The 25,482-nt window shown below is 36.6% G+C and overlaps 1 protein-coding gene across 1 annotated transcript; it reads left to right on the forward strand.

The window, feature by feature from the left end:
* The first annotated feature begins 2,591 nt into the window (after window positions 1–2,591).
* On the forward strand, window positions 2,592–22,214 carry LOC119981709 ((-)-kolavenyl diphosphate synthase TPS28, chloroplastic-like). Its single transcript, XM_038824800.1, has 15 exons — window positions 2,592–2,883; window positions 3,111–3,209; window positions 3,563–3,654; window positions 3,735–4,038; window positions 4,341–4,524; window positions 4,643–4,857; window positions 4,981–5,101; window positions 5,182–5,294; window positions 5,400–5,626; window positions 5,799–5,914; window positions 6,190–6,288; window positions 6,378–6,620; window positions 6,731–6,854; window positions 6,955–7,164; window positions 21,925–22,214. Exons 1-15 carry the CDS (start codon window positions 2,808–2,810, stop codon window positions 22,156–22,158), a joined length of 2,457 nt encoding a protein of 818 aa, XP_038680728.1. The 5' UTR covers window positions 2,592–2,807; the 3' UTR covers window positions 22,159–22,214.
* Window positions 22,215–25,482: the final 3,268 nt, after the last annotated feature.

Genomic DNA, 25,482 nt, shown 5'->3' on the forward strand with positions numbered 1-25,482 from the left:
TTGAATTTTTCTCTTATGGAGAAAAATTCAGCTACACTACAGTTTAGTTTTGAATTTTTTTTTGAAGAGGGTGTGTGTTTGTTAGTCATGGATGTGTCTTCACCTAGCCACTTATTAGGTCCGACATAAACTGGCCCACCATGTGGAGGAGTGTTATGACTTGTTTGTCCCACATCCTTGGTTTTTTTTTTTTTTTTTTTTATAAGAAGAATGATAAACCAGCCCACCATGCGGAGGAGTGTTATGACTTGTTTATCCTAAACATCGCTTGGTTAAGCCAAGTGATGTGAATTTATAAGAGAAAGGCTATCCCCTCTCACTCGTATGAGGCCTTTTCTCTCTAGGCTCAAGTATCATTAAGTGAGACGGTTCAAAGTAAAACAAAATCGTGCAGGCCTGATGTATCCACGAGAATCGATAAATCCAAAACAGACAATATCATGAATGTGAGTAGAGCTAACCGGCTAGGATTTTCAACAAGACTTGGGATAGTCCCATGTAATTAATAAAAAATCGAGCATCCAACAGAAGGAGGAAGTTACCAGGGGTAGTCTGACTAGTCTCTGTCAAGTTGATGAGAAAACTCATAATTTTAAGGGAATTTCCAAAGCAGTTTTTGGCTACTTGTTGATGCTGGATAGTACTGGTACTACTACACGATAGTTTAGTTTTGAAAAAAAAATTGAAGAGTGTGTGTATGTTAGTCATTAAATCCTTATGTGAGAATTCCTATATATATATATATATATATATATACATAGAAATTCTTCTATGTGAACCAAAAGTGTAAACTAACTTTATAAACTTACTTTTCAACTATAAATGTGAAGGGTCCCACATAAAATTTATGATCCTCACTTTTGTTTTGTTTTATTACAACAATTGGATTTGAAGTTCACAAAGTTAATTGATTCACACTTTTGGTTCACATAGAAGAATTTTTATATATATGGGCAATATTAGAAATACCACATATCATAATACAATGATATTTATCAACCAAATAACTTAATAAGATAATTACCTAGTAATACAATTCTCATAACCAGATTACTTATAACGAAAATCCTATTACCATTTTTGGCTCATTGAGCTACATACCATTTTTCACACAACAACTTATTGCATACACGTAAATGTCAAACATTTTTTTTTGGTACAAGACAATATGTTGTACCTTTTTAATTTTATTTTGCTAAAAATTTATGGATATTTGAATCCCTTCATTTTCTTCAAACACAGTCATAAGCTGAAAAGTCTCAATTTAATTAGTCAAACTCAGATGTCCTTGCTGGAAGAAAACAGCTGATCCACCTAACTCGACTACTGCCCGGGGGCAGTCGACAACTTTAGTATAAATAGCTCACTCTCATGATAGTATTTACGCAAAAATAGCAATTATTCATATGTAGAATGACCCATATATGATCACAATCATCAATTTATATATATATAACTAAGGATCCACAAGGCTTCTCCTTAATTCAAGGTGCCACGTGGACGTCTTTACAAAAAAGTCTACATAGACAAAAGAAAATTTTAAAATATATTAGAAAACTTTAAGAACCACAACCACACACATAAATATATTGCAAAACTTTAATACCCACAACTACATTCATACACTTTAGGACCCACAACCACACTCATACAGTTAATAGTATTCAAATAATTTTAAAATTATATTGAATTGTATGGGAATTTAATGTTTCATAGGAGTGGTTTGATGTTGTTTTGGTTTCTCAAATGTCATGTATTGCTAATTATGAGAGTCTTTTGATATTACTCAATTAATGAAATTCATTTGTAGTATTTAGTTTGAAAATATTTTGTGTGTCTTTGGCATTGATTACCATCATTTTGTGGGAATTTTTGTGTGTTTTTGATGTATTTTGTGTGTTTTTGTAGTATTTAGTTGATGTATTGTGTATGTTTAGAGTTTGGTCAGGTGTAGTAGTCTGTTTGGATTGCAACATACACAACATGAGAGGCTTTTTCAAGCTATATTGTTCTAATGTGTAAGTAAATTCAACCCATTTGGTATTGGAACATGTAAGTGGTGATAGGAAAGCACTGTAGAATTCAATGAGTTGTTGAAGGTCAAAGTGATTATAGGCACAAATCTACCAGTCATACATAACATTTCAAAAATATAAATTAAAAAATCTTATTCTAAAAATATTAAGAATTTTATTCCAAAAATATCATTTCAAAAATACTACTTATGCTACATTGTACTTCTCGATATTAAATGTCACTTTGTAGAGATTGTTGTACTAACCATACAATATTGTCTCATAAACATGTCTTTGGTGACCTATAACACTTTGTAAATACTAGCGACGCAAATAAAAATTGATAAACTCTTAGCATACTTATTCCTTATGCATCAAATTTCTTACACCCTATTAGAAAATTTTTTTCTTCGCAAATTTAAAAAGTATTGTACATATTTTATCTTCATCTCACAATCATCTCTATTTTCTACAATTAAAGCTCTACTGCTCTTCATGTTAACAAAACTTCCACACATCTCTATTTTTCAATCAAAATATGTGCCCCGCGAAGCGCGGGCATGCAACTAGTTATATATATACAGTTAGAGAAAGTGAATAGTTTTGGTTTAGGATGATCCCATGCACCTATTAGCGGGAATCTCTTGGGAAGTCGTTTCTGTCTTGTTGCCCTGCCCCTCCACCTCCTCCCTCTTATTACTTTTGAATCCTTTTAAGCCCCCTTTTTGCTCTGTCTCTCTCTCTCTCTCTCTGTGTCTCTGCAAATAAACATTAACACAAATCCAATCAATCATGGTGATCATGTCCTCTCATCAAATCTTCTCTGTTTCTTCCTTCTCCTACCTTCACCCTCCTCTGCTTTTCCCTGGTAAGTCACTCCTGCCTTATAATTCTTCTTCTTCCTCTTTCTCTTTTATTCTTAATCTGGGTTTCATTAATTGTTTATTGATGAGTTTCGTCGATGATTAGTTTGTTTCTAATTCGATTGATGATCAGTTTTGATTAAGTTCATATTTGTCTTTCTCCTTTATTTTTTTTACATTATAAAAACGTATGTTAATAGTTAATACATAATTATAATTTTATTTTTGGCAGGATTAAGTTCCTACACTACTAAAGACAAACGAGTCTGCTACTTTGATAGCACTCGCTTAATCTGCTGTGCAATATCCAAGCCTGCTCGCACCACTCCAGGTATCTACGCTAAAACAACACAATATATATATATATATATATATATATATATATATATATATATATATAGACACACACACAATAAATCTCCTATGTGGACTTAAAATACGGATTACGTTTTGAGGGTGTTGATAAATAAAATGACAAGTGAAATCATTGTTTTGGGTCCCACGTGTTCCAAATCAACAGTGAAAACATAGATCTGCATTTTAGATCTTTATTTTAAGTCCGCATAAGATAATTCTTCATATACGTACAAGTTATTCAACCATACGTATATACATACGAGTTATACTAATTAATACACGGATATACAGTTTTAATCATAATAATAATAATTATTATTTGCGTAGAATACTCGGACGTGCTTCAAAACGGTCTGCCATTGATAAAGTGGCGTGAGATTGTGGAGAATGACATACAAGAACAAGAAGAACCTCTTAAGGTGTGATTCAATTAATTAATTAATTGTAATTTTTATGGTTTAATAATAATAAATTTTGTTTTTGTGAAAAACAAAAAAAGGTTTCGTTGGAAAACCGGATTAGACAAGGTATCGACATTGTTAAGTCGATGTTGGGATCAATGGAGGATGGTGAGACTAGCATTTCAGCTTATGACACGGCATGGGTTGCACTTGTTGAAAACATTCACCACCCTGGTTCTCCTCAATTCCCACCCAGTCTTCAATGGATTGCCAACAATCAGCTCCCCGATGGCTCCTGGGGTGACCCCTACGTGTTCTTGGCACACGATCGATTAATCAATACGTTAGCTTGTGTCATTGCTCTCAAGAAATGGAATATTCACCCCAATAAATATAAAAAAGGTACAATTTGGCGTTACTAATTAATTATCAACAGTTTTACGGATCCAGTATTTTTTTGTCCTAACTATCCCAAATATTGGGATGAATGCACACGATTTCACATGGATTACGTGGAACATGCCGGATTCACGATTTTACATGGATTATGTGCGTCCCTCTCAATATTTGGGATAGCTGGGACAAGAAACACTAAGATTCTTAACATTTTTGCTTAATTATTTCTACATGAAACTAAATTAAATATTTTCGACTAAACAAAATAAAATTTTTAATTTTTTTTTTTATATATATTTGAAAATTAGGATTGTCATTTGTGAAAGAGAACATAAGCAAGCTAGAAAAGGAGAACGAGGAGCACATGCCAATAGGATTTGAAATCGCTTTCCCATCACTTCTTGAGATGGCTAAAAAACTAGGGATTGAAATACCTGATGATTGTCCAGCCTTGCAAGACATCTATGCCAAGAGAGATCTCAAACTCACAAGGTATATATCTCCCTGTGTGGTTACAATAATTATGGTTTGTCAAGTGAAAAAAGCAACCTTATCAATTTCACTATATATATGTGTGTGTGTGTGTAATAATTGTGTTTGGGTGTGGTAGGATACCAAAGGACAAAATGCATAATGTGCCCACAACACTACTCCATAGCTTGGAAGGATTGCCAGACCTGGATTGGGAAAAGCTTGTAAAATTGCAATTCCAAAATGGGTCATTCTTGTTCTCTCCATCGTCCACTGCCTTTGCATTCATGCACACCAAAGATGGCAATTGCTTGTCATACTTAAACGACCTGGTACACAAATTCAATGGAGGAGGTAAAGTATATATGTACTGCCATTTTTTTTCTTCCTTATTTGTGTTTGTTCGTAGAATTTGAAGGACTACTGTAAATGTATTTATTCTCTAATGTATGTTGAGTACGTGTATAACCTTTTTAGTACCGACTGCGTATCCGGTTGACCTGTTCGAACATATTTGGTCTGTCGATCGCTTGCAACGCCTAGGAATCTCCAGATTTTTTCAGCCAGAAATCAACGAATGTCTTGATTATGTTCACAGGTAGATATAAGAACTAATTAGCTTTGGATAAAAATTTTATTTTGATATGATTAATTATAGGTTAATTACTTTTGATTCAGATACTGGACCAAAGATGGAATTTGTTGGGCAAGAAATTCACGTGTTCAAGATATTGATGATACAGCAATGGGATTCAGGCTGCTTAGATTGCATGGATACGAGGTTTCTCCTGGTATATTTATATATATTATTTTCACCAACAACTAATCAAAGTCTAGCAATTAACTTTCATTTATGGGTGATTTGATCTAATTAAAGTCTTGATTATGTTTGTTAGACGTGTTTAAGCAATTTAAGAAAGGCGACGAGTTCGTGTGCTTCGTGGGGCAATCAAATCAGGCGATCACTGGAATCTATAACCTCTACAGGGCTTCTCAGATGATGTTCCCTGAAGAGACAGTTCTTGAGGAAGCCAAAAAATTTTCAGTAAATTTCTTAAGGGAAAAAAGAGCCGCTAGTGAACTCCTAGATAAATGGATCATAACCAAAGATTTACCGGGCGAGGTATGACTTAATCCACGCAATCTCGAAAATCTAAACTAGTTTATTTGATATTTCATTCTCTATACTAACACCCTGCGACTTAATTATCTCATGTCGTAACGGGACACCGTTGCGTCATTTGGTTAAATATGTCTAGTTTGGAATCTAATTTTATACGTATGTATTATAAAAGGTGGGGTTTGCCTTGGATGTTCCGTGGTACGCATGCTTGCCTAGAGTGGAGACGAGGCTTTACATTGAACAATATGGTGGCCAAGATGACGTATGGATTGGCAAGACTCTTTACAGGTAATCCTTCATTCATTCATTCTTTTATTTTCTTAAAAATAAATCAATTCACGTATTCAATACAACAAGTATTTTGTGGGGATGTAACTTGGAGGTGAAACAGCTGACTCTCCGTCTTGCATGTCCCCGACCCATCTACTGCGTGGATCTTTTGCACGAAAGTTGTTTTCATTTTTTTACATAGCAATTCAAAAAATAATATATTCAACCCAGAAGTCATTGACCGCAATATGTATGTAACATGTGGATGTGGGTGGGTATCTATTTCTCTGCAGGATGCCCTATGTCAACAACAATGTGTATCTGGAGCTAGCGAAGCTTGACTACAACAATTGCCAATCCTTGCATCGCATTGAATGGGACAATATCCAAAAGTAACAACTACCCCTCAAAAAAATTGTTCCAATTTGTTTTTTCCCTTCAAATTCTGATATAGCCGTAAATGCATATGATATATGTGTAGGTGGTACGAAGGCTACAATCTTGGGGGATTTGGGGTTAACAAAAGGAGCCTCCTCAGGACATATTTCCTGACTACATCCAATATTTTTGAACCTGAAAGATCGGTAGAGCGACTCACCTGGACAAAGACTGCAATCTTGGTCCAAGCTATTGCATCTTATTTTGAAAATTCTAGAGAAGAAAGGATTGAATTTGCAAATGAATTCCAAAAATTTCCCAACACAAGAGGTTACATTAATGGAAGGTAAATAATCTAGTTTTAATTTTAGTTTGGCTTTGCTGACATTTTTAACTGTTAATATTATTAAAAGTCTAATTTAGTATATATTTTTTTTGTTGTTGGTTTTATTGCAGGAGATTAGATGTAAAGCAAGCAACAAAAGGACTTATTGAGATGGTGTTTGCAACCCTAAATCAATTTTCATTGGACGCATTGGTGGTGCATGGTGAAGACATTACTCACCATTTATATCAATCCGTGAGTTTAATTGAAATCATAAAATATATTTTCTTTAATCCAATACTATAATTTGGTTTTATGTACAACTTAATATATATATATATATATATATATATAGTGGGAAAAGTGGGTGCTGACGTGGCAAGAGGGAGGAGACAGAAGAGAAGGAGAAGCAGAGCTATTGGTGCAGACAATAAACTTGATGGCTGGCCACACACACTCTCAGGAGGAGGAGGAGTTGTATGAGCGACTCTTCAAACTCACAAACACAGTTTGCCATCAACTTGGTCACTATCACCACCTCAACAAAGACAAACAACCTCAACAGGTACTTTTGGAATTCCCTCCACTCCTTAGTTCATCTTCTCTAGTTGACATGCTTTCATCCATTGGCACATATCTTAATGGGTTCTGACAATACTCCCAGTTTTTAATTTTATTTTGTCTTCCATTATGTCGCAACCGGGGTCACGACGCGGACCGGCGTTTGAGGATGAAAAATGTTTAGAGTCGCCACCAATTGATTTAAGGTGCAATTGGACACCGAAAAGACCTGCGAACCAGAGAAAAGGGTACGGGGATCGATTGAGTGTGGGGAAGGTGTTAGGCACCCCACAACTCCCGTTTGAAAACGGTTACCCGGATTAATCTAATGGCTATCTTATGGAAACTTGCTCTTTGCAAGGTGTAATTGTTAAAGTTTGAATTATTACTTTCAACACACTTATCAACTTATGATAGTGTTTGAAAAAAAGCTTGGAATATTACTATCAATTTATGATGATTTTTATTTGGAAATAGATTTGAAATAACACTATCAACTTATGATAGTTTTGGGAAAAGATTTGTAAGAATACTATCAACTTATGATAGCATTAAAAAAAAATTGTAATATTACTAAAACTTATGATAGTTTTTATTTGGAGCCACACTACCAACTTTTGGTAGATTTAATTTTAAACACCAACTTATGGTGTTAATGATAAAATGTCCTACCAACTTTTGGTAGGTTTAATTTTAAACACCAACTTATGGTGTAAATGATAAAATGTCCTACCAACTTTTGGTAGGTTTAATTTTAAACACCAACTTATGGTGTTAATGATAAAATGTCCTACCAACTTTTGGTAGGTTTAATTTTAGATACCAACTTATGGTTTATTTAATAAAATGTCCTACCAACTTTTGGTAGGTTTAATTTTAAACACCAACTTATAGTATAAATGATTATTTGGAAAAGTGTCATCTATCAACTTAATCTATTATTGCCAACTTATGGCAAATTAATAAATGAAATCAAATAAGGTCCATAATTCGAATAAAGGGAATCAACTCATGATTTTCTTAATTGAAATGACCTATATTCAATTTTAAACTCATATACTTATAATAAATAAATAAAAATCCAAATAATTAATGTCCAAGTTATACATGTTAATGGGGGTGATATACTCAACATAAGGGCCAAATATACATACTTAAACAAAGAATAAAGAATATCTTAAGCAAAATCCTAAAATTATTCAAGTTCTCCTTGATCCCGGCCCAAATGATGTTCAACTCAATCCAAACCCAACAAATAAACACAAAAATGGGGGTCAATATGGGTATTCAAATATAATATCAAACCAAACACATACTTAAAGATTTACATATACATATAAACATATATACAATATATGCATATACACACATCCAAACCATGTATAAATACACACATACCGTACACATATAAACATAAATCTCTAAAAAAAACCTATACAACTTATTCCTAATGTTGCCGGGTTTTGAACAAAAAAACATATATACAAAACATCAATTATACTCAAACCGGACATCAAAATATACTCAAACAAACAACAAATATATTCAGTATATTAGCATGCCATATTGACTGATTATGAATGAGTCAAATCCAAATCCAGTATTGCAAAACCAAGTCCAAATCCCGTACCAATACCACCGATTATCATTCTATATAGAACTTGAAAATTACAAGACCAAATCCGGCACAAAAACCAGCAAATCTATTACAACTAGCAGGGTAAAAACAAGGAATAACCTTAGTCAATCATCATCAATATCGAACAAAACAAAAACCCACATCATGAACCAAATCTATGAGCAAAAGGTTTGAACAATAACGTAAACATATTGGCAACGAGTCCGAACAAACACATAGAATAAAACCAAATTTGAATCAAGGAATTTGAGTCATTACCTTCTCAAGGAGACAAAGAAAACCAAACTTCTTCTCTTCTTTTGCTCGGTTGCTTCTCCAAATCTCCTCCTTTCTTCTTTCTCTTCTTTTTTGTTTTTGCTTCACCAAAAAACCAAAGTCTCCTCCTTTCTTCCTCTCTCTCACGCCTCCTCTCTTCCTCTCTTCTTTTTTTGTTTTTTCTCCCCTACAAAGTCTCTTCTCCCCTCTTCTTATTCTTTTTCTTTCCCCAATTTGTGCCACATTTCTCTCTTTGTCTCCTTCTTTTATTCTTTTTCTTTCCCCAATTTGTGCCACATTTCTCTCTTTGTCTCTTTCTTTTTATTCTTTTTCTTTCCCTAATTTGTGCCACATTTCCCTCTTTGTCTCTTTCTTTTTATTCTTTCCCCAATTTGTGCCACATTTCTCTCTTTGTCTCCTTCTTTTTATTCTTGGCTTTTTCTTTCTTATTTTTTACTTTTCCATTCTTCTAGCAAAAACAATAAAAAGATTAAAACAATTCTCTTATTTTTAGATATTTTCTAAGATTTGATCTTATTGGGTCAAGATTTGAGTATTTAAGGATCCAAGAAAGGGATTATGAATATCTATGTGCTTATAGGTCAAAGAAATGAGCTTTTGCATTTTTTGTGTTCTTTTCCTATTTTTTCTTTTTCGGATCGGACGAAATCCGGTTACTACAGCTGCCCCCCTTTGTATGTCCTTTATGAAATAAAAGGCAAACAAATGCGTAGTCAACCGAGTTTCGTACGAGAATTGAAATACACGGGATCACTATGGCCATTCCTGGTTTGGCCAAATGTTTGTTCAAGAAAATAAAGGGGCACGGGATCACAAGGCCATTCCCGGCTTGGCCAACTGTTTGTGCAAGAAAATAAAGGGGCACGGGATCACAAGGCCATTCCCGGCTTGGCCAACTGTTTGTGCAAGAAAATAAAGGGGCACGGGATCACGAGGCCATTCCCGGCTTGGCCAAATGTTGGTGCAGAAAAATAAAGGGCACGGGATCACGAGGCCATTCCCGGCTTGGCCAAATGTTGGTAGTAGAAAAATAAAGGGCACGGGATCACGAGGCCATTCCCGGCTTGGCCAAATGTTGGTAGTAGAAAAATAAAGGGCACGGGATCACGAGGCCATTCCCGGCTTGGCCAAATGTTGGTAGTAGAAAAATAAAGGGCACGGGATCACGAGGCCATTCCCGGCTTGGCCAAATGTTGGTGCAGAAAAATAAAGGGCACGGGATCACGAGGCCATTCCCGGCTTGGCCAAATGTTTGTGTGAACTTTATGCAAGAAAATATCCATGAGTGTATGAATGTATGAAGAGAAATTGTATTTTATTTTTTCATTTTGAAAATTCGACTTCGGTTAATTGTCGTCAGCACCATCACCCCTATCATCCTGCCATTATCCCTCATGAGAAGACTGCATCTTTTGATTCCATCCTATCTTCAATCTGCCATGTTACCCTTATTCTTGTATCTTTCATTCTCTTTTGTCTGATCTTCCCATCGATTTACTGTTTACATCTGATTTCCATCAAATCCGACGTATCTTTAATGCTAAACAAAATCTCCCTGGCCTCCACTAATGCCTTTTAACGCCATTTAATTTCTTTTAGCCCTCCTAGAGTTAAGAACACCACAATCTCTCCGACTCCCCCATGCCTTTTAGCGTCATTTAATTTCCTTTAGCTCCGTCATAGCCAAGAACACCAAAATCTTTCAAGTCCCTGTGAAGAACAATATCCTAATGCACTTGTCATAATTCTTTTATTACTTTACTCAATTTCAAATAAATTCAATAGCATGGCGATGCTTGTACTATATGAGAATTTTGCGCAAGCAATCAAAATTTTGATGAAAACAATCAATGAATTAGGAACTCAGAAATGAATGACCTCAGAGCATTTTATTAAAATGGATAGATAACAAGAGAAACTGACGAGGTACGTATATGATTCCAGAAGGTTAGAAACAAAGGAAATAGCAGAAATCTTTGCAAGATATGAATGAAATAATTCCGATTCCGCACAAAACTGCCCCAGTTTTGTGTGCCCCCATTTTGCAATTATTGAATCTGACTACTTCCATATCACTCGTCTCCTTCGCAGCCTCATCATGCATACCCCTGAACATAGCCAACTCACCTGTGTACAGCCTCGCCATCTGTCATTCATTGTATTTCCTTATATTCATCTCAAATCCTCGAAAGGCCTCTGCCTCATTCCCCTTAGTTGCTTTCACCACACCCTTCTGATCTCAATATTATTTGAAGCTCCCATGAAGGGTTTTCACTATAGTAGAGACTTTTCTTTTTTTCCTAATTTTTGCCTGAAGCGCCCACGGGGGATTTTCACTCCAGCGGGATTTTTATTGCTCTAATTTTTGCCTAGACTGCCCTTTCGGGTTTTCAATCTAGCGAGCTTTTTACTCTAATTTTTGCCTAGATCGCCCTTTCGGGTTTTCAATCTAGCGAGTTTTTTTTTTTTTTTTTTTTTTTTTTTGCTAGGGGTAATACTTTTTGATGGCGTCTGCATTCACCGGATTAGGCAATTCTTCTCCATCCATTCTTGTCAATATTAATGCTCCTCCTTCAAAAGCTTTTTTCACCACATATGGTCCCTCATAATTCGGTGTCCACTTCCCTCGGTGATCCTTTTGAGGTGGCAAAATCATCTTCAACACTAACTCTCCCCCCCTGAAGCTGCGAGGCCGAACTTTCTTATTATGTGCTTTCATCAATCTTCTTTGATACAATTGCCCTTTGCAAATTGCTCTTAATCTTCGTTCTTCTATCAAATTCAACTGCTCATATCTCGTTCGAGTCCATTCTGATTCTTCCAAACCTGCCTCCAGAACTACTCGAAGGGATGGAATCTCCACTTCGATAGGCAAAACTGCTTCCATACCATACACCAAAGAGAAAGGAGTCTCCCCGGTAGATGTGCGTATTGATGTCCGATAACCATATAGAGCAAAAGGGAGCTTCTCATGCCAATCTTTGTAATTCTCTGTCATCTTCCTGATGATCTTCTTGATATTCTTATTCGCCGCCTCAACAACCCCATTCATCTTTGGTCGGTATGGCGTCGAATTATGATGACGAATTTTGAACTGGTCACAAAAACCTTTCACCATTTTGCTATTGAAATTCGTGCCATTATCAGTAATAATTCTTTCCGGGACTCCATATCGACAAACAATCTCTTTCCTCAAAAACCGAACAACCACGCTACTCGTCACATTAGAATATGAAGCAGCCTCCACCCATTTGGTAAAATAATCAATGGCAACCAAAATGAAACGATGCCCATTAGAAGCCTTTGCCTCAATTGAACCGATGACATCTAATCCCCACATAGAGAAAGGCCATGGTGACGTCAACACATGTAATGGATTAACGGGAACATGTGTCCTGTCTGCATTAATCTGACACTTGTGGCATCTATTTGCATAACTTATACAATCCCTCTCCATGGTTAACCAATAATACCCTGCACGTATAATCTTCCTTGCCATTGCATATCCACTAGAATGAGTCCCACATATCCCTTCATGAATTTCCTCCATGATTTGCTTAGCCTCAGCAATATCAACACATCGTAAGAAAACTATCCCATCATTCCTTTTATAAAGAACATTTCCACTCAAGAAGAAAGATCCCGCCAATCTCCTGATGGTACGCTTATCATTTTCTGATGCTCCTGATGGATATTCCTTCTTCTCAATGTACTGTTGAATATCATGATACCACGGTTTACCATCAGGCTCTCCCTCCAAATTTAAACAGTAACCTCGAACTTCTCGTTTCTCGATTTTAATCACCTGCACTTCCCCTTTTGGGTCTACATCAAACATTGCTGCCAGAGTTGCCAGAGCATCTGCTATTTGATTTTCTCCCCTTGGGATATAATCCAGCTCCACCCAATCAAAAAACTTGATTAATTTTTTGATATGCTGGTAGTATGGAATAAGCTTGTCATCTTTGGTTTCCCATTCGTCATTCAATTGCCTAATCACCAACTGTGAATCACCATAGACCTGTAGCCTCCTAATCCCCATATCAATGGCAGCTTGAATTCCCATCGTACATGCTTCATACTCAGCCACATTGTTGGTACATTCGAAATACAACTTAGCTGTAAACGGTATAACCTTCTCTTCAGGTGATATTAACACTGCACCAATTCCGCATCCTATAATATTAGAAGCGCCATCAAACAACATAGTCCATTTTGCCAAATTCTTTTGATTCTCTTCTTCTATCGACACAGTCATGACATCAATATCTGGAAATTTCAAATCCATAGTTTGAGTATCATCAATCGCTCCCTCTGCCAAATAATCTGCTATTGCACTCCCCTTGGTTGCCTTCTGTGTGACATATAAAATATCATATTCTGATAATAACATTTGCCATTTAGCTATCCTCCCTGAAAGAGAAGGTTTCTCAAAAATGTACTTGATAGGATCCATCCTGGAAATCAACCATGTAGTGTGATAAAGCATGTATTGTCTAAGTCGATGCGCAGCCCAAACCAACGAGCAACAAGTCTTCTCTAACATCGAATAATTTGCTTCACAGCTGGTAAACTTCTTGCTTAAGTAATAAATGGCATGCTCTATCCTTCCTGATGAGTCATGTTGTCCGAGCACACATCCCATCGAACTATCTGAGACAGTCAAATAGAGAATAAGCGGCCTGCCAGCCACAGGAGGCATCAACACTGGAGGACTTTTCAAGTATTGCTTGATCTTTTCGAAGGCTACCTGACAATCTTCATTCCACTCAGTAGAGTTACTTTTACGCAACAATTTAAAGATAGGTTCACAAGTAGCCGTCAACTGTGAAATGAATCTGGCAATGTAATTCAATCTTCCCAAGAAACCCCTAACCTCCTTTTCTGTCCGAGGGGGTGACATCTCCAAGATCGCCTTCACTTTATCAGGATCTACTTCGATTCCTTTCCTGCTTACAATGAAACCTAACAACTTCCCCGAGGTTGCCCCAAATGTGCACTTAGCTGGATTCAACTTCAATTGATGCTTCCTTAATCGATCAAACAACTTCTGGAGATTCACAATATGATCTTCACCTTCTTTGGATTTTGCTATCATATCATCGACATATACTTCAACTTCTTTATGCATCATATCATGAAACAAAGTGACCATGGCCCTTTGATAAGTGGCACCGGCATTCTTCAAACCAAAAGGCATGACTTTATAACAGAAGGTTCCCCATAGAGTAATAAAAGTTGTTTTCTCGCGATCTTCTGGTGCCATCTTGATCTGATTGTAACCCGAAAATCCATCCATGAAAGAGAAGGTAGAATGTCTGGCTGTATTATCCACTAAAACATCAATGTGAGGAAGAGGGAAGTTATCCTTTGGGCTTGCGCGATTAAGGTCTCTATAGTCGACACACATCCGAACTTTGCCATCTTTTTTGGGGACAGGTACAATATTCGCCACCCATTTTGGATATCGAGCCACTGCCAAGAAACCAGCATCAAACTGCTTCTTCACTTCATCTCTTATCTTCAACAACATGTCTACTTTCATTCTCCTCAATTTTTGTTTCACAGGGGTACATTCTGGAATTAATGGCAACTTATGAACAACAATGTTTGTATCAAGACCCGGCATGTCCTGATAAGACCATGCAAAGACATCCTGGTAACTATGCAATAAATCTATCAACTTCTTTTTGCTTTCTCCTTCAAAGGCAGCTCCTATCTTGACTTCCTTTTTCTCCGTTTCAGTTCCCAAATTCACGACTTCAGTTAACTCTTGATGCGGCTGTATTATTTTCTCTTCTTGATTGACTTGTCTTAATATCTCAGGAAAAATCTCAATTTCTTCGTCTATTTCATAGTCAGATTCAACATTGCTAATGGGTGCATCAAAATCTGGGTCATTAAGTTCGTCCTCTTTATTATCATCATTTTCAATCCTGTTAAAGAAATGAATGAAAGTGGTTTTGAGAATGGAGAATAACACTTGAATGGAAATGAAGAAACATGAATATGGATGACTATCAAGAGATTTTCATTTCATGGAAAAGGAAATGTGAACAAAGATAGAACATGCAATCGCCATACTATAAAATCTATTGAAAGCAAAGTAAAGCATGCTCATTACAAAAGATCCAAACGAAAGCCGTGAGCTAGGCCCACGATGGTAGTGCACTCGGGATTACTCTTGCAGGTTCTTGAGAGATACTGGGAGCTCCAAACTGGTCCAGTTGCTAAGTTTGAAATTTGAAGGACGCGAGATGACAAAGCAAGGTCTAGCAGCTGAACTCTGTTCCCCTTCCACCACAGCAACTTGGAATTTTTCAAAATGATCACATATATTTGCCAAAATCGCCCTAGTTACACCAGTCGAGTTTTGAAATGACAGTTTTCCAAAAACTGCCCCAGTGTCAGTCAAACTTATCTTGTTTTGCATCCCTCCATACACAAAACTGTCATAAAGCCAGGGAATCGGTTTCTTTTCAACTTCCAATTCCTTTCCTTCCAGACGGGCAAGCCTCTTCGCCTGTTTTTCTGCTTGCACACGATTTCTGTCAACCCTAGTTGGCTTATAACCCAAACCCCAACGTTCTGGATGTTTCACCATTTCTACTGGCTTCTTAATTCCCTGTCGATTCTTACCGAGTCCTTCTCCTGGGCGAAACCCCTTTTTCAACATAAATTTTGCTACATTCTTCGTAACCTTTGATATTTGTGGCTTTAGGGGAGAAAGTCCTTCCTTCCCGTAGCTAGCACTAGCAATTTCAAAAGATTGGAATGAACTCTGAATCCCCTCTGTCGGAGCATCAATAGGAGAACTATTAGACAAGCTGGCAACCATCCATTCTGACTGACCCTTTACTATGTAAACCTTTCCATCATAAACAAATTTGAGCATTTGGTGCAACGATGATGGAACAGCTCCCGCAGTGTGAATCCAAGGGCGTCCCAACAGGCAACTATAGGTTGGTGAGATATCCATTACCACAAACGGCACATTGAACGTTACACTTGCAACCTGTAAAGGTATTTCAATTTCTCCCATAATCTCTCTACGTGTTCCGTCGAATGCTCTCACTACCATTGGTACTTGTCTTAGATAAGATCTGTCAATTGGTAGCTTCTCAAAAGTCTCCTTTGGTAAAATATTGAGGGATGACCCATTGTCCACCAGGATACTTGCTAATTCCTTTCCACGGCACATGGCTGAAATATGCAAAGCTTTGTTGTGCCCCATCCCTTCAGGCGGAATATCATCTTCAGTAAAGGACAGCAAATGGGAGGCCAACACATTTCCTACAATGCCATTGAAAGAGTCTGTAGGAATCTTGTCTGATACATATGCCTGATTTAACATTCTCATCAAGACTTGTCGATGTGGTTCAGAACTCATTATCAACTCCAAGATCGAAATTTTTGCAGGGGTTTTCTTCAATTGATCCACCACCATGTACTCACTCTGCCGAATAATTTTCAGGAACTCCTGAACTTCCACGTCAGTTACCACTTTCTTTTTCTCTTCTGGGCGTACAAAAAGACCTTCTTCTGGAATAAAACCTGACTTTTCAACTTCAGGTATTGCTTTCCTTTTCCTTTTACGCTCTGCTTCAAGGTCCACCATTAGATTCCCTTCTGTCTCATTTCTCGTGTAACATCTTCCACTCCGGGTAACTCCACCGACGCCAGAAATATTATCTACCACTTCTCCTTGCTTTCCACTAGCTCCTGCTTCATAATTCCATGGCACAGCCTTGTCATTCTTGTACAAAGGATCTATTTTTGGAGTCACAGTCATTGGCTTGTCCTCTGTAGAGTATTGTAGAACAAAAGGTTTCACACAATTCGGTCTTGGTCCTTGGTAGTAACCCCCTAAGACATTGATATGGCCCTCTCGACTTTCTCCTTCTTCAAAAATAATTCTCCTCAAATCCATCAACTCTTGTACGTTCTCTCGAAAATCATTGCATTCTTCAATAGTATGACCTTCCATTCCACTGTGAAATTTGCAAGTCTTAATTGTGTCAAGTTGATTACTTTGGCGGAAAGAACTCATCATTTCAATCATCCCTTGCTCCTTTAAGATGTCAAATAACTGGCTCAATGGCATCGTAATCTCTGACACCCATCTCTTGATAACACGAGACTCACCAACACAATTCACACCCTCATTTCCATGGTTTGGCAGCGGATTGTTGTTAACATTTGGTTTGTCCACAGCATCCAAGTTGAGCCATTTTGCTTCAATCATCCCCTGAATTAACCTCTTGAAAGTCAAACATGCTTCAGTTGAATGTCCGGGTGCGCCCCCATGGTAAAGACATGTAGAATTTGGATCATACCAGGTAGGATATGGAGGCTGGTGAACTCTTCCAGGTATTGGTACTACCGCCCCTTGGGCTTGTAGCTTAGTGAAACACTCCGTATATGTCATAGGTATAGGGTCAAAACGTTCCACCGGCCTTCTGAGTCTTGGATTTTGGAAATTTGGACGAGGGTTTTGGTAGGTATTTGGGTTCTGAAAGTTTGGGTAAGTGCTTGGGTTTTGCGAGTACTGATTGGGTAGCGGTGCATTGAATCGGGGTGGGTAAGGATTTCGGATGTGGTGTTGGTTATAGTAGACTTCTGGGTTTGACATCCTTGGGGCATTGCTTCTAGGGCGATAGTCTGAAGTAAGCGCACCATAAACAGCGGGATCAAAATTTACAGAATGCACTTCAGTCTTTTTGCCTTTACTTCCTTTAGCTGGGTCCGGTTTATCAAGGGTGGGATAATGCAGAGTACCTCTCTTCATACATCGTTCAACTCGCTCTCCTGCCTGTATCATATCAGCTAGGTTATTGTGGCCACCGCCCGCCAAGTTGGAAGTATAAGGTTCCTGGAGAGCATCAATAAAAGCATTCAACAAATCCTTCTCTGATAGTGGTGGAATTATCTGAGCTACCAAATCCCTCCATCGATGAGCAAACTCCCTGAAGCTTTCCCCACTCTTCATTGTTGTATTCTGCAGATCATAAATGGTAGGGATCTTCTCTTCATTGTGCTTATATTGCTTCATAAACACTTCAACCAAATCCTCCCACGAAGCTACTGATGAGGGATTAAGGGTATTGAACCACCTTTGAGCTGCCCCAATCAGACTATCTTGGAAATAATGCATAAACACTCATTGCTTGCATATGGCTGCATACGTCGATAATACATCGTTAAATGATCCAATGGAACTCCAGTGCCATCAAAACTCACTGAATTTTGGTAGTACAAAATCATGCGGAATATTCAGATTCTTCACAAGGCACAAATTGGTCGGATTCAGCATCCCTGAAACATTAAAACCCTCCATGGCTCTTAATCTCTTTTCCAACTTCTTAGTGGCATCTATTGAGTTATTTTCTTCATTCTGAACTCCCTCATTCACTACTCCGGCTGTTACAACTCCTGCAATATTAGCATCGACTGGGAAGGGATTATCATGCACATGGGTCTCAACTGGATGAATATATGTCGGGTTCTGAGTGGTTGCCTGTTGGGAAACATACTAATGCTGATGCAAACCAGGCAAAGGCTGATTACGAATAGGAGTAAACCCGGGTGGGTAAGTTGGTATTTCCTGGTGCAGATGATTCTCAGGAATCTCTAGTATTTCAGAATTTTCAGCTACTCCCTTTCCTTTCATCAGCAACACCATATTCTTCATCAATAAGGCCATCTGTTCTTTGATTTCAGCTATATCCTAATTCTGACTATGCTCACCCATTTCCTGCTCCATATTCTCAATAATTCTTGATTGTAGGTGAGTCTGATAGGGGTGACGATGTTGCTTTTTGAAAGCTATGATTAATGATGCACTAAAATCCCAATTAAGAATGTGTACAACAAAACATCAGCCACAAATGAATAAATCACACAAAAATAAAACATGCCATTACATGGGGTATCCTAAATTTCTGGAGGTTTCGGCCATGGATCTAGGGCTTTATAAAGTGCATGGGTAAGTTTATTTAACTACTCCGCGAGGTCCCAGATCATGTTGCTTTTAAAATCCCAACTATTGGGACAAAAGCTCCTCCCTTAACTTTTAAGGGAAGTCGATCCGGTGAGGATATCTTCCACTATCCATGCGGAGACGGAATCTCACGAGAATAGTGGTCAACCCTCTCTAATACTAAAGGTGGAGCCCGGGTGGTAGGCTACAGTGAGTGTAAATGTATGAGATGACAAATACTTTACCACAACAAAATAAATCAACATCTCTAACATATAAAGGAAACAAACAATTAATCATACAAAAAGAAGTAACCGTAGCCAATCAATTTAATCATATGGGCTTAAAAACCTGGTTTCCCCAGCAGAGTCGCCAGTTGTCGCAACCGGGGTCACGACGCGGACCGGCGTTTGAGGATGAAAAATGTTTAGAGTCGCCACCAATTGATTTAAGGTGCAATTGGACACCGAAAAGACCTGCGAACCAGAGAAAAGGGTACGGGGATCGATTGAGTGTGGGGAAGGTGTTAGGCACCCCACAACTCCCGTTTGAAAACGGTTACCCGGATTAATCTAATGGCTATCTTATGGAAACTTGCTCTTTGCAAGGTGTAATTGTTAAAGTTTGAATTATTACTTTCAACACACTTATCAACTTATGATAGTGTTTGAAAAAAAGCTTGGAATATTACTATCAATTTATGATGATTTTTATTTGGAAATAGATTTGAAATAACACTATCAACTTATGATAGTTTTGGGAAAAGATTTGTAAGAATATTATCAACTTATGATAGCATTAAAAAAAAATTGTAATATTACTAAAACTTATGATAGTTTTTATTTGGAGCCACACTACCAACTTTTGGTAGATTTAATTTTAAACACCAACTTATGGTGTTAATGATAAAATGTCCTACCAACTTTTGGTAGGTTTAATTTTAAACACCAACTTATGGTGTAAATGATAAAATGTCCTACCAACTTTTGGTAGGTTTAATTTTAAACACCAACTTATGGTGTTAATGATAAAATGTCCTACCAACTTTTGGTAGGTTTAATTTTAGATACCAACTTATGGTTTATTTAATAAAATGTCCTACCAACTTTTGGTAGGTTTAATTTTAAACACCAACTTATAGTATAAATGATTATTTGGAAAAGTGTCATCTATCAACTTAATCTATTATTGCCAACTTATGGCAAATTAATAAATGAAATCAAATAAGGTCCATAATTCGAATAAAGGGAATCAACTCATGATTTTCTTAATTGAAATGACCTATATTCAATTTTAAACTCATATACTTATAATAAATAAATAAAAATCCAAATAATTAATGTCCAAGTTATACATGTTAATGGGGGTGATATACTCAACATAAGGGCCAAATATACATACTTAAACAAAGAATAAAGAATATCTTAAGCAAAATCCTAAAATTATTCAAGTTCTCCTTGATCCCGGCCCAAATGATGTTCAACTCAATCCAAACCCAACAAATAAACACAAAAATGGGGGTCAATATGGGTATTCAAATATAATATCAAACCAAACACATACTTAAAGATTTACATATACATATAAACATATATACAATATATGCATATACACACATCCAAACCATGTATAAATACACACATACCGTACACATATAAACATAAATCTCTAAAAAAAACCTATACAACTTATTCCTAATGTTGCCGGGTTTTGAACAAAAAAACATATATACAAAACATCAATTATACTCAAACCGGACATCAAAATATACTCAAACAAACAACAAATATATTCAGTATATTAGCATGCCATATTGACTGATTATGAATGAGTCAAATCCAAATCCAGTATTGCAAAACCAAGTCCAAATCCCGTACCAATACCACCGATTATCATTCTATATAGAACTTGAAAATTACAAGACCAAATCCGGCACAAAAACCAGCAAATCTATTACAACTAGCAGGGTAAAAACAAGGAATAACCTTAGTCAATCATCATCAATATCGAACAAAACAAAAACCCACATCATGAACCAAATCTATGAGCAAAAGGTTTGAACAATAACGTAAACATATTGGCAACGAGTCCGAACAAACACATAGAATAAAACCAAATTTGAATCAAGGAATTTGAGTCATTACCTTCTCAAGGAGACAAAGAAAACCAAACTTCTTCTCTTCTTTTGCTCGGTTGCTTCTCCAAATCTCCTCCTTTCTTCTTTCTCTTCTTTTTTGTTTTTGCTTCACCAAAAAACCAAAGTCTCCTCCTTTCTTCCTCTCTCTCACGCCTCCTCTCTTCCTCTCTTCTTTTTTTGTTTTTTCTCCCCTACAAAGTCTCTTCTCCCCTCTTCTTATTCTTTTTCTTTCCCCAATTTGTGCCACATTTCTCTCTTTGTCTCCTTCTTTTATTCTTTTTCTTTCCCCAATTTGTGCCACATTTCTCTCTTTGTCTCTTTCTTTTTATTCTTTTTCTTTCCCTAATTTGTGCCACATTTCCCTCTTTGTCTCTTTCTTTTTATTCTTTCCCCAATTTGTGCCACATTTCTCTCTTTGTCTCCTTCTTTTTATTCTTGGCTTTTTCTTTCTTATTTTTTACTTTTCCATTCTTCTAGCAAAAACAATAAAAAGATTAAAACAATTCTCTTATTTTTAGATATTTTCTAAGATTTGATCTTATTGGGTCAAGATTTGAGTATTTAAGGATCCAAGAAAGGGATTATGAATATCTATGTGCTTATAGGTCAAAGAAATGAGCTTTTGCATTTTTTGTGTTCTTTTCCTATTTTTTCTTTTTCGGATCGGACGAAATCCGGTTACTACACATTACAACTTAATGGGTCATTAATTAAGCATCTCTACACTTTTCAGGTAGAAGACAATGGAGGATACAATAATTCAAACCCTGAAAGCATTTCAAAGCTCCAAATAGAGAGTGACATGAGAGAGTTAGTGGAGCTGGTATTAAACTCTTCAGATGGCATGGACTCTAATATCAAGCAAACATTCTTGACAGTCACAAAGAGCTTTTACTACACTGCTTTCACTCATCCTGGGACTGTCAACTACCATATTGCCAAAGTACTCTTTGAAAGAGTAGTATAAGATCAATTGACATTTGATCGATATTTGATAATATGATGTTCAGTGAATATTGTAGATCACCATTCTTAGTTGTCTGCAATTTCAGATTAAAATTTTCAAAGATAAGGCATCAATAAGAACTAAGAAGGTCCATCGCATATCCAATAGAACAAAAATGCATTGCTTACATTCAAGCAAATGACATTCAATTTCAAATTGCATGCGATACTATTAGTTTCACAAAAACAAAAATTAGCAAAGACATGCATGTGATACCAAAAGCGTAGACATCAATGTTCTTCAATCCCAACATGCTTTTTCTCCTCAATCCAACTCCAAGAAGCCGCTGAGAATCGGAAATCACCGGAGGAAACGCGAAGCGCCTGTATTGGATTCCACGACGGGATAAGAATCGTCAGCCAGAGAGAGAGAGAGTGATCCCCAAAGTGGAGAGGAGTGTAATTATCAAAACAAAAAATAAAAAAGTGGAGAGGAGTGTTTGGATAACAAGGAATCCAGTACATCTTGAACAAATGGACCTTTTGATTTGTCGGCACTCACTACGCCTCCGGCAATTGCGGCTGCTCCGGCAGCAATTGCCACAGAGAAAGCGATGGCGGAGAATCGGCGGGAGGAGGTGGCACGTGTATGCAGATCAAGGTGCTTTCTTGGGTGAGAAAAAGAGAATGGACCGTTTAGATGAACTGGGCCCAAGTTGAACATGATTTGGATTTGGGCTTCATTTTCTTACGGTTCGGCTCCATCCAATACCACAGTTGGGCCGGCTCAGTCTTCAGAACTAGGTAGCTACCGCCCGTTATAATTCATATGTCTACTTGTCTAGGCAAGTGGGCATAGCGGGCCCACGGCCACCAGTGACAATGGGCTTATGAATCTCAGGCCTGACCTATCAGTGAATGGGCTGATAAACACTTGTGATAATCTTTTACAGCAAAATAACCATGTCCAGGTAAAAGAAGAGCCAAAATTAAAATTCCGATTGAAGAAGCGCAGAGACGGACGTCACGGTCATGGTCAAAAAATGTGAATGTGTTTATAAAGATGACCCTACATATTAAAACTCAATGCCTTTTAAAAGGACAAAACTTTGCCCAACATGTAAATTATACCTCAAGAGATTTGATTTGATTTGAGTATATAATTAATTACACACGTCACTCGTGGACCTGGATGAAAAGTAGACGAAATTAGATGACTACAAATTATATATATGTATATATATATATATATATATATATATATAGGGATATCTGATTTTATGTATTAGATGATAGAACCATGAGTACGTAAGACTGACTTGGAACAATGACAAGGAACTAAAACTTGACTGTTCAAGAAAGCATATGCGATTTGTAAGAAACCAACAAACTATTATTTGTTTTCTTTGTTAGAGCAATGATTGTTCAAAAATATATATATATATAGTGTTAATTATACTTTTCATCAACGAAATATAGGGATCGTTCATTTTTAACACCTAAAGATTTTTTGTTACAATATAATCATCCAATGTTTTAAAATGAGACAATTTAATGACTCGGTCAGATTTAACACAGTTCTGGTCAAGGTTCCCATTGATGTGGCATTAAGTCAACAATTTTTGGTCAAAAATACTTACGTGTTTGCTTACTAGAAACCACATAAACAAATTAAAAGAAAAAATAAATTAATAACAAAGCAATAAGCCAAGGACACATAAGCTGGATGCTCAAATAATAAAAAAAAATAAAAGAAAATTATCACATGAATTCTAGAACCCAGGAAAAGGAGAGAGAGTTATAGAATAATCGTTGATGGACAAATGCATGACTTTGAGATCTGAGAGAAGTCGAGCTCGTGAATGGACAAATGTGCCGAAGGAGATAAGTCCCACAAGTGAATTCCGATTGAAACAGAATGGACAAATGTTCCACGTGAATCTCATCCTTAATTTCCCCAGCCTCCTCATCAAATTCCCTGTCAACCCTAGCCCCAAACCCGATAAATAGTTTCAAATTTCCAAAAAATACAATCAAAATCATGGAATTCTTCCATTAAAAAAATTAAAGACTCAATCTTGCCTGCAATTATACAACAACAAGACGCACGCCAGATCTCTGCCTGTAGAGTTGGAGAGAAGTTAGAGTTCTAGAAAGAGATGAGACAGAATAGAGTAGAGATAGAGTTGGAGAAAAATTTGCTATTTTATTAATTTTCTTTTTAGAAATTTTAGTCTGAATTTACAAGTCACGTGTCAAAGATTATCTTTGTTGGTACATAAGTATATGTCGACCCAAATATATTAAATGGATGTCACGTCAGTGAAAACCTGCCCAATACTATAACAAATCTGACCAAATCCTTGAATTGTCTCATTTTGGAATATTGAGTGATAACATTGTAATAAAAAAAATCTTTGGGTGTTAAAACTGAACGACCATTATATTTCGATGATGAAAAGTATAATTAACCTATATATATATATTAATTTTGTAACTTGACAAGTTAGATGGAGTATGGTAACTTTTGTGATGAGTTGGTGGTTGTTGCATATTAGAATAACATTTGAGTAGTTATTTTGATTACGGTTATGATAGGGATCCCAACAGTTTGTATCCAGTTATCCCAGCTGCTGAGTTTGTACGTATAAAATATCATGTGGAGCCTATGACTTCACACTTGAATTCTGTGCGCTCGACTCAACAATTGAGATAACTGAGATATCAATTATTGAGATCTTTATCATTTTTCGTTTTGATTAATTTGTTTTGATTTAATTTCAGATTAAGCTACAGGTGTCAGCTTCTTATACGTTTAATTAGTTCAAATTTACTTGTTCACGTACATGCACATTGAAAGTACACGTGGCTAATTTGTTTTTATAATACCACTACTTTGATGATAGTGTAATGATGAATCTCTCTTGGTCAAGTCGTATGTATTTGGAAAGTATTGAGTTTGATCACTGAAGAAATACCCTTGTGGCCATGCGTTGAGCTTTGACACAACTTACGCAATCATAAAATGAGAAACTTATGTGCGCGTGGGTTTGACAAACCAAGTTTAGGAAATATCAGATGTTTAAAGGCAACCTTTACGGTTTTACGTTAGATTTTGATCCAATTTACACTGACGCAAGGTGAAAAATTTATGTACATGCGGGTCTAACAATCCGATTTTAGACACATCAAATATTCAAATGTCTAAAAGACGAGCTATATATATCATACGTTGAAAGTAAAAGTTTGTATATATATATTTTTTATATTCGGTAAGTCTAGTTTTCTGCTGCCTTTAAATTATAGAAATGGCAGCAAAAAATAAAGATAAAAAAGTGTGTAGTGT

Source organism: Tripterygium wilfordii, chromosome 17 (genome assembly GCF_013401445.1).
Source record: "Tripterygium wilfordii isolate XIE 37 chromosome 17, ASM1340144v1, whole genome shotgun sequence".
Classification (NCBI taxonomy): Eukaryota; Viridiplantae; Streptophyta; class Magnoliopsida; order Celastrales; family Celastraceae; genus Tripterygium; species Tripterygium wilfordii.

Coding starts and splice junctions, on each gene's coding strand:
- LOC119981709 (XM_038824800.1), top strand. CDS start 2,808: ATGGTGATCATGTCCTCTCATCAAATCTTCTCTGTTTCTTCCTTCTCC. Junction 6,621..6,730: donor AGAGGTTACATTAATGGAAG/GTAAATAATCTA, acceptor GTTTTATTGCAG/GAGATTAGATGTAAAGCAAG. Junction 7,165..21,924: donor AAGACAAACAACCTCAACAG/GTACTTTTGGAA, acceptor TACACTTTTCAG/GTAGAAGACAATGGAGGATA.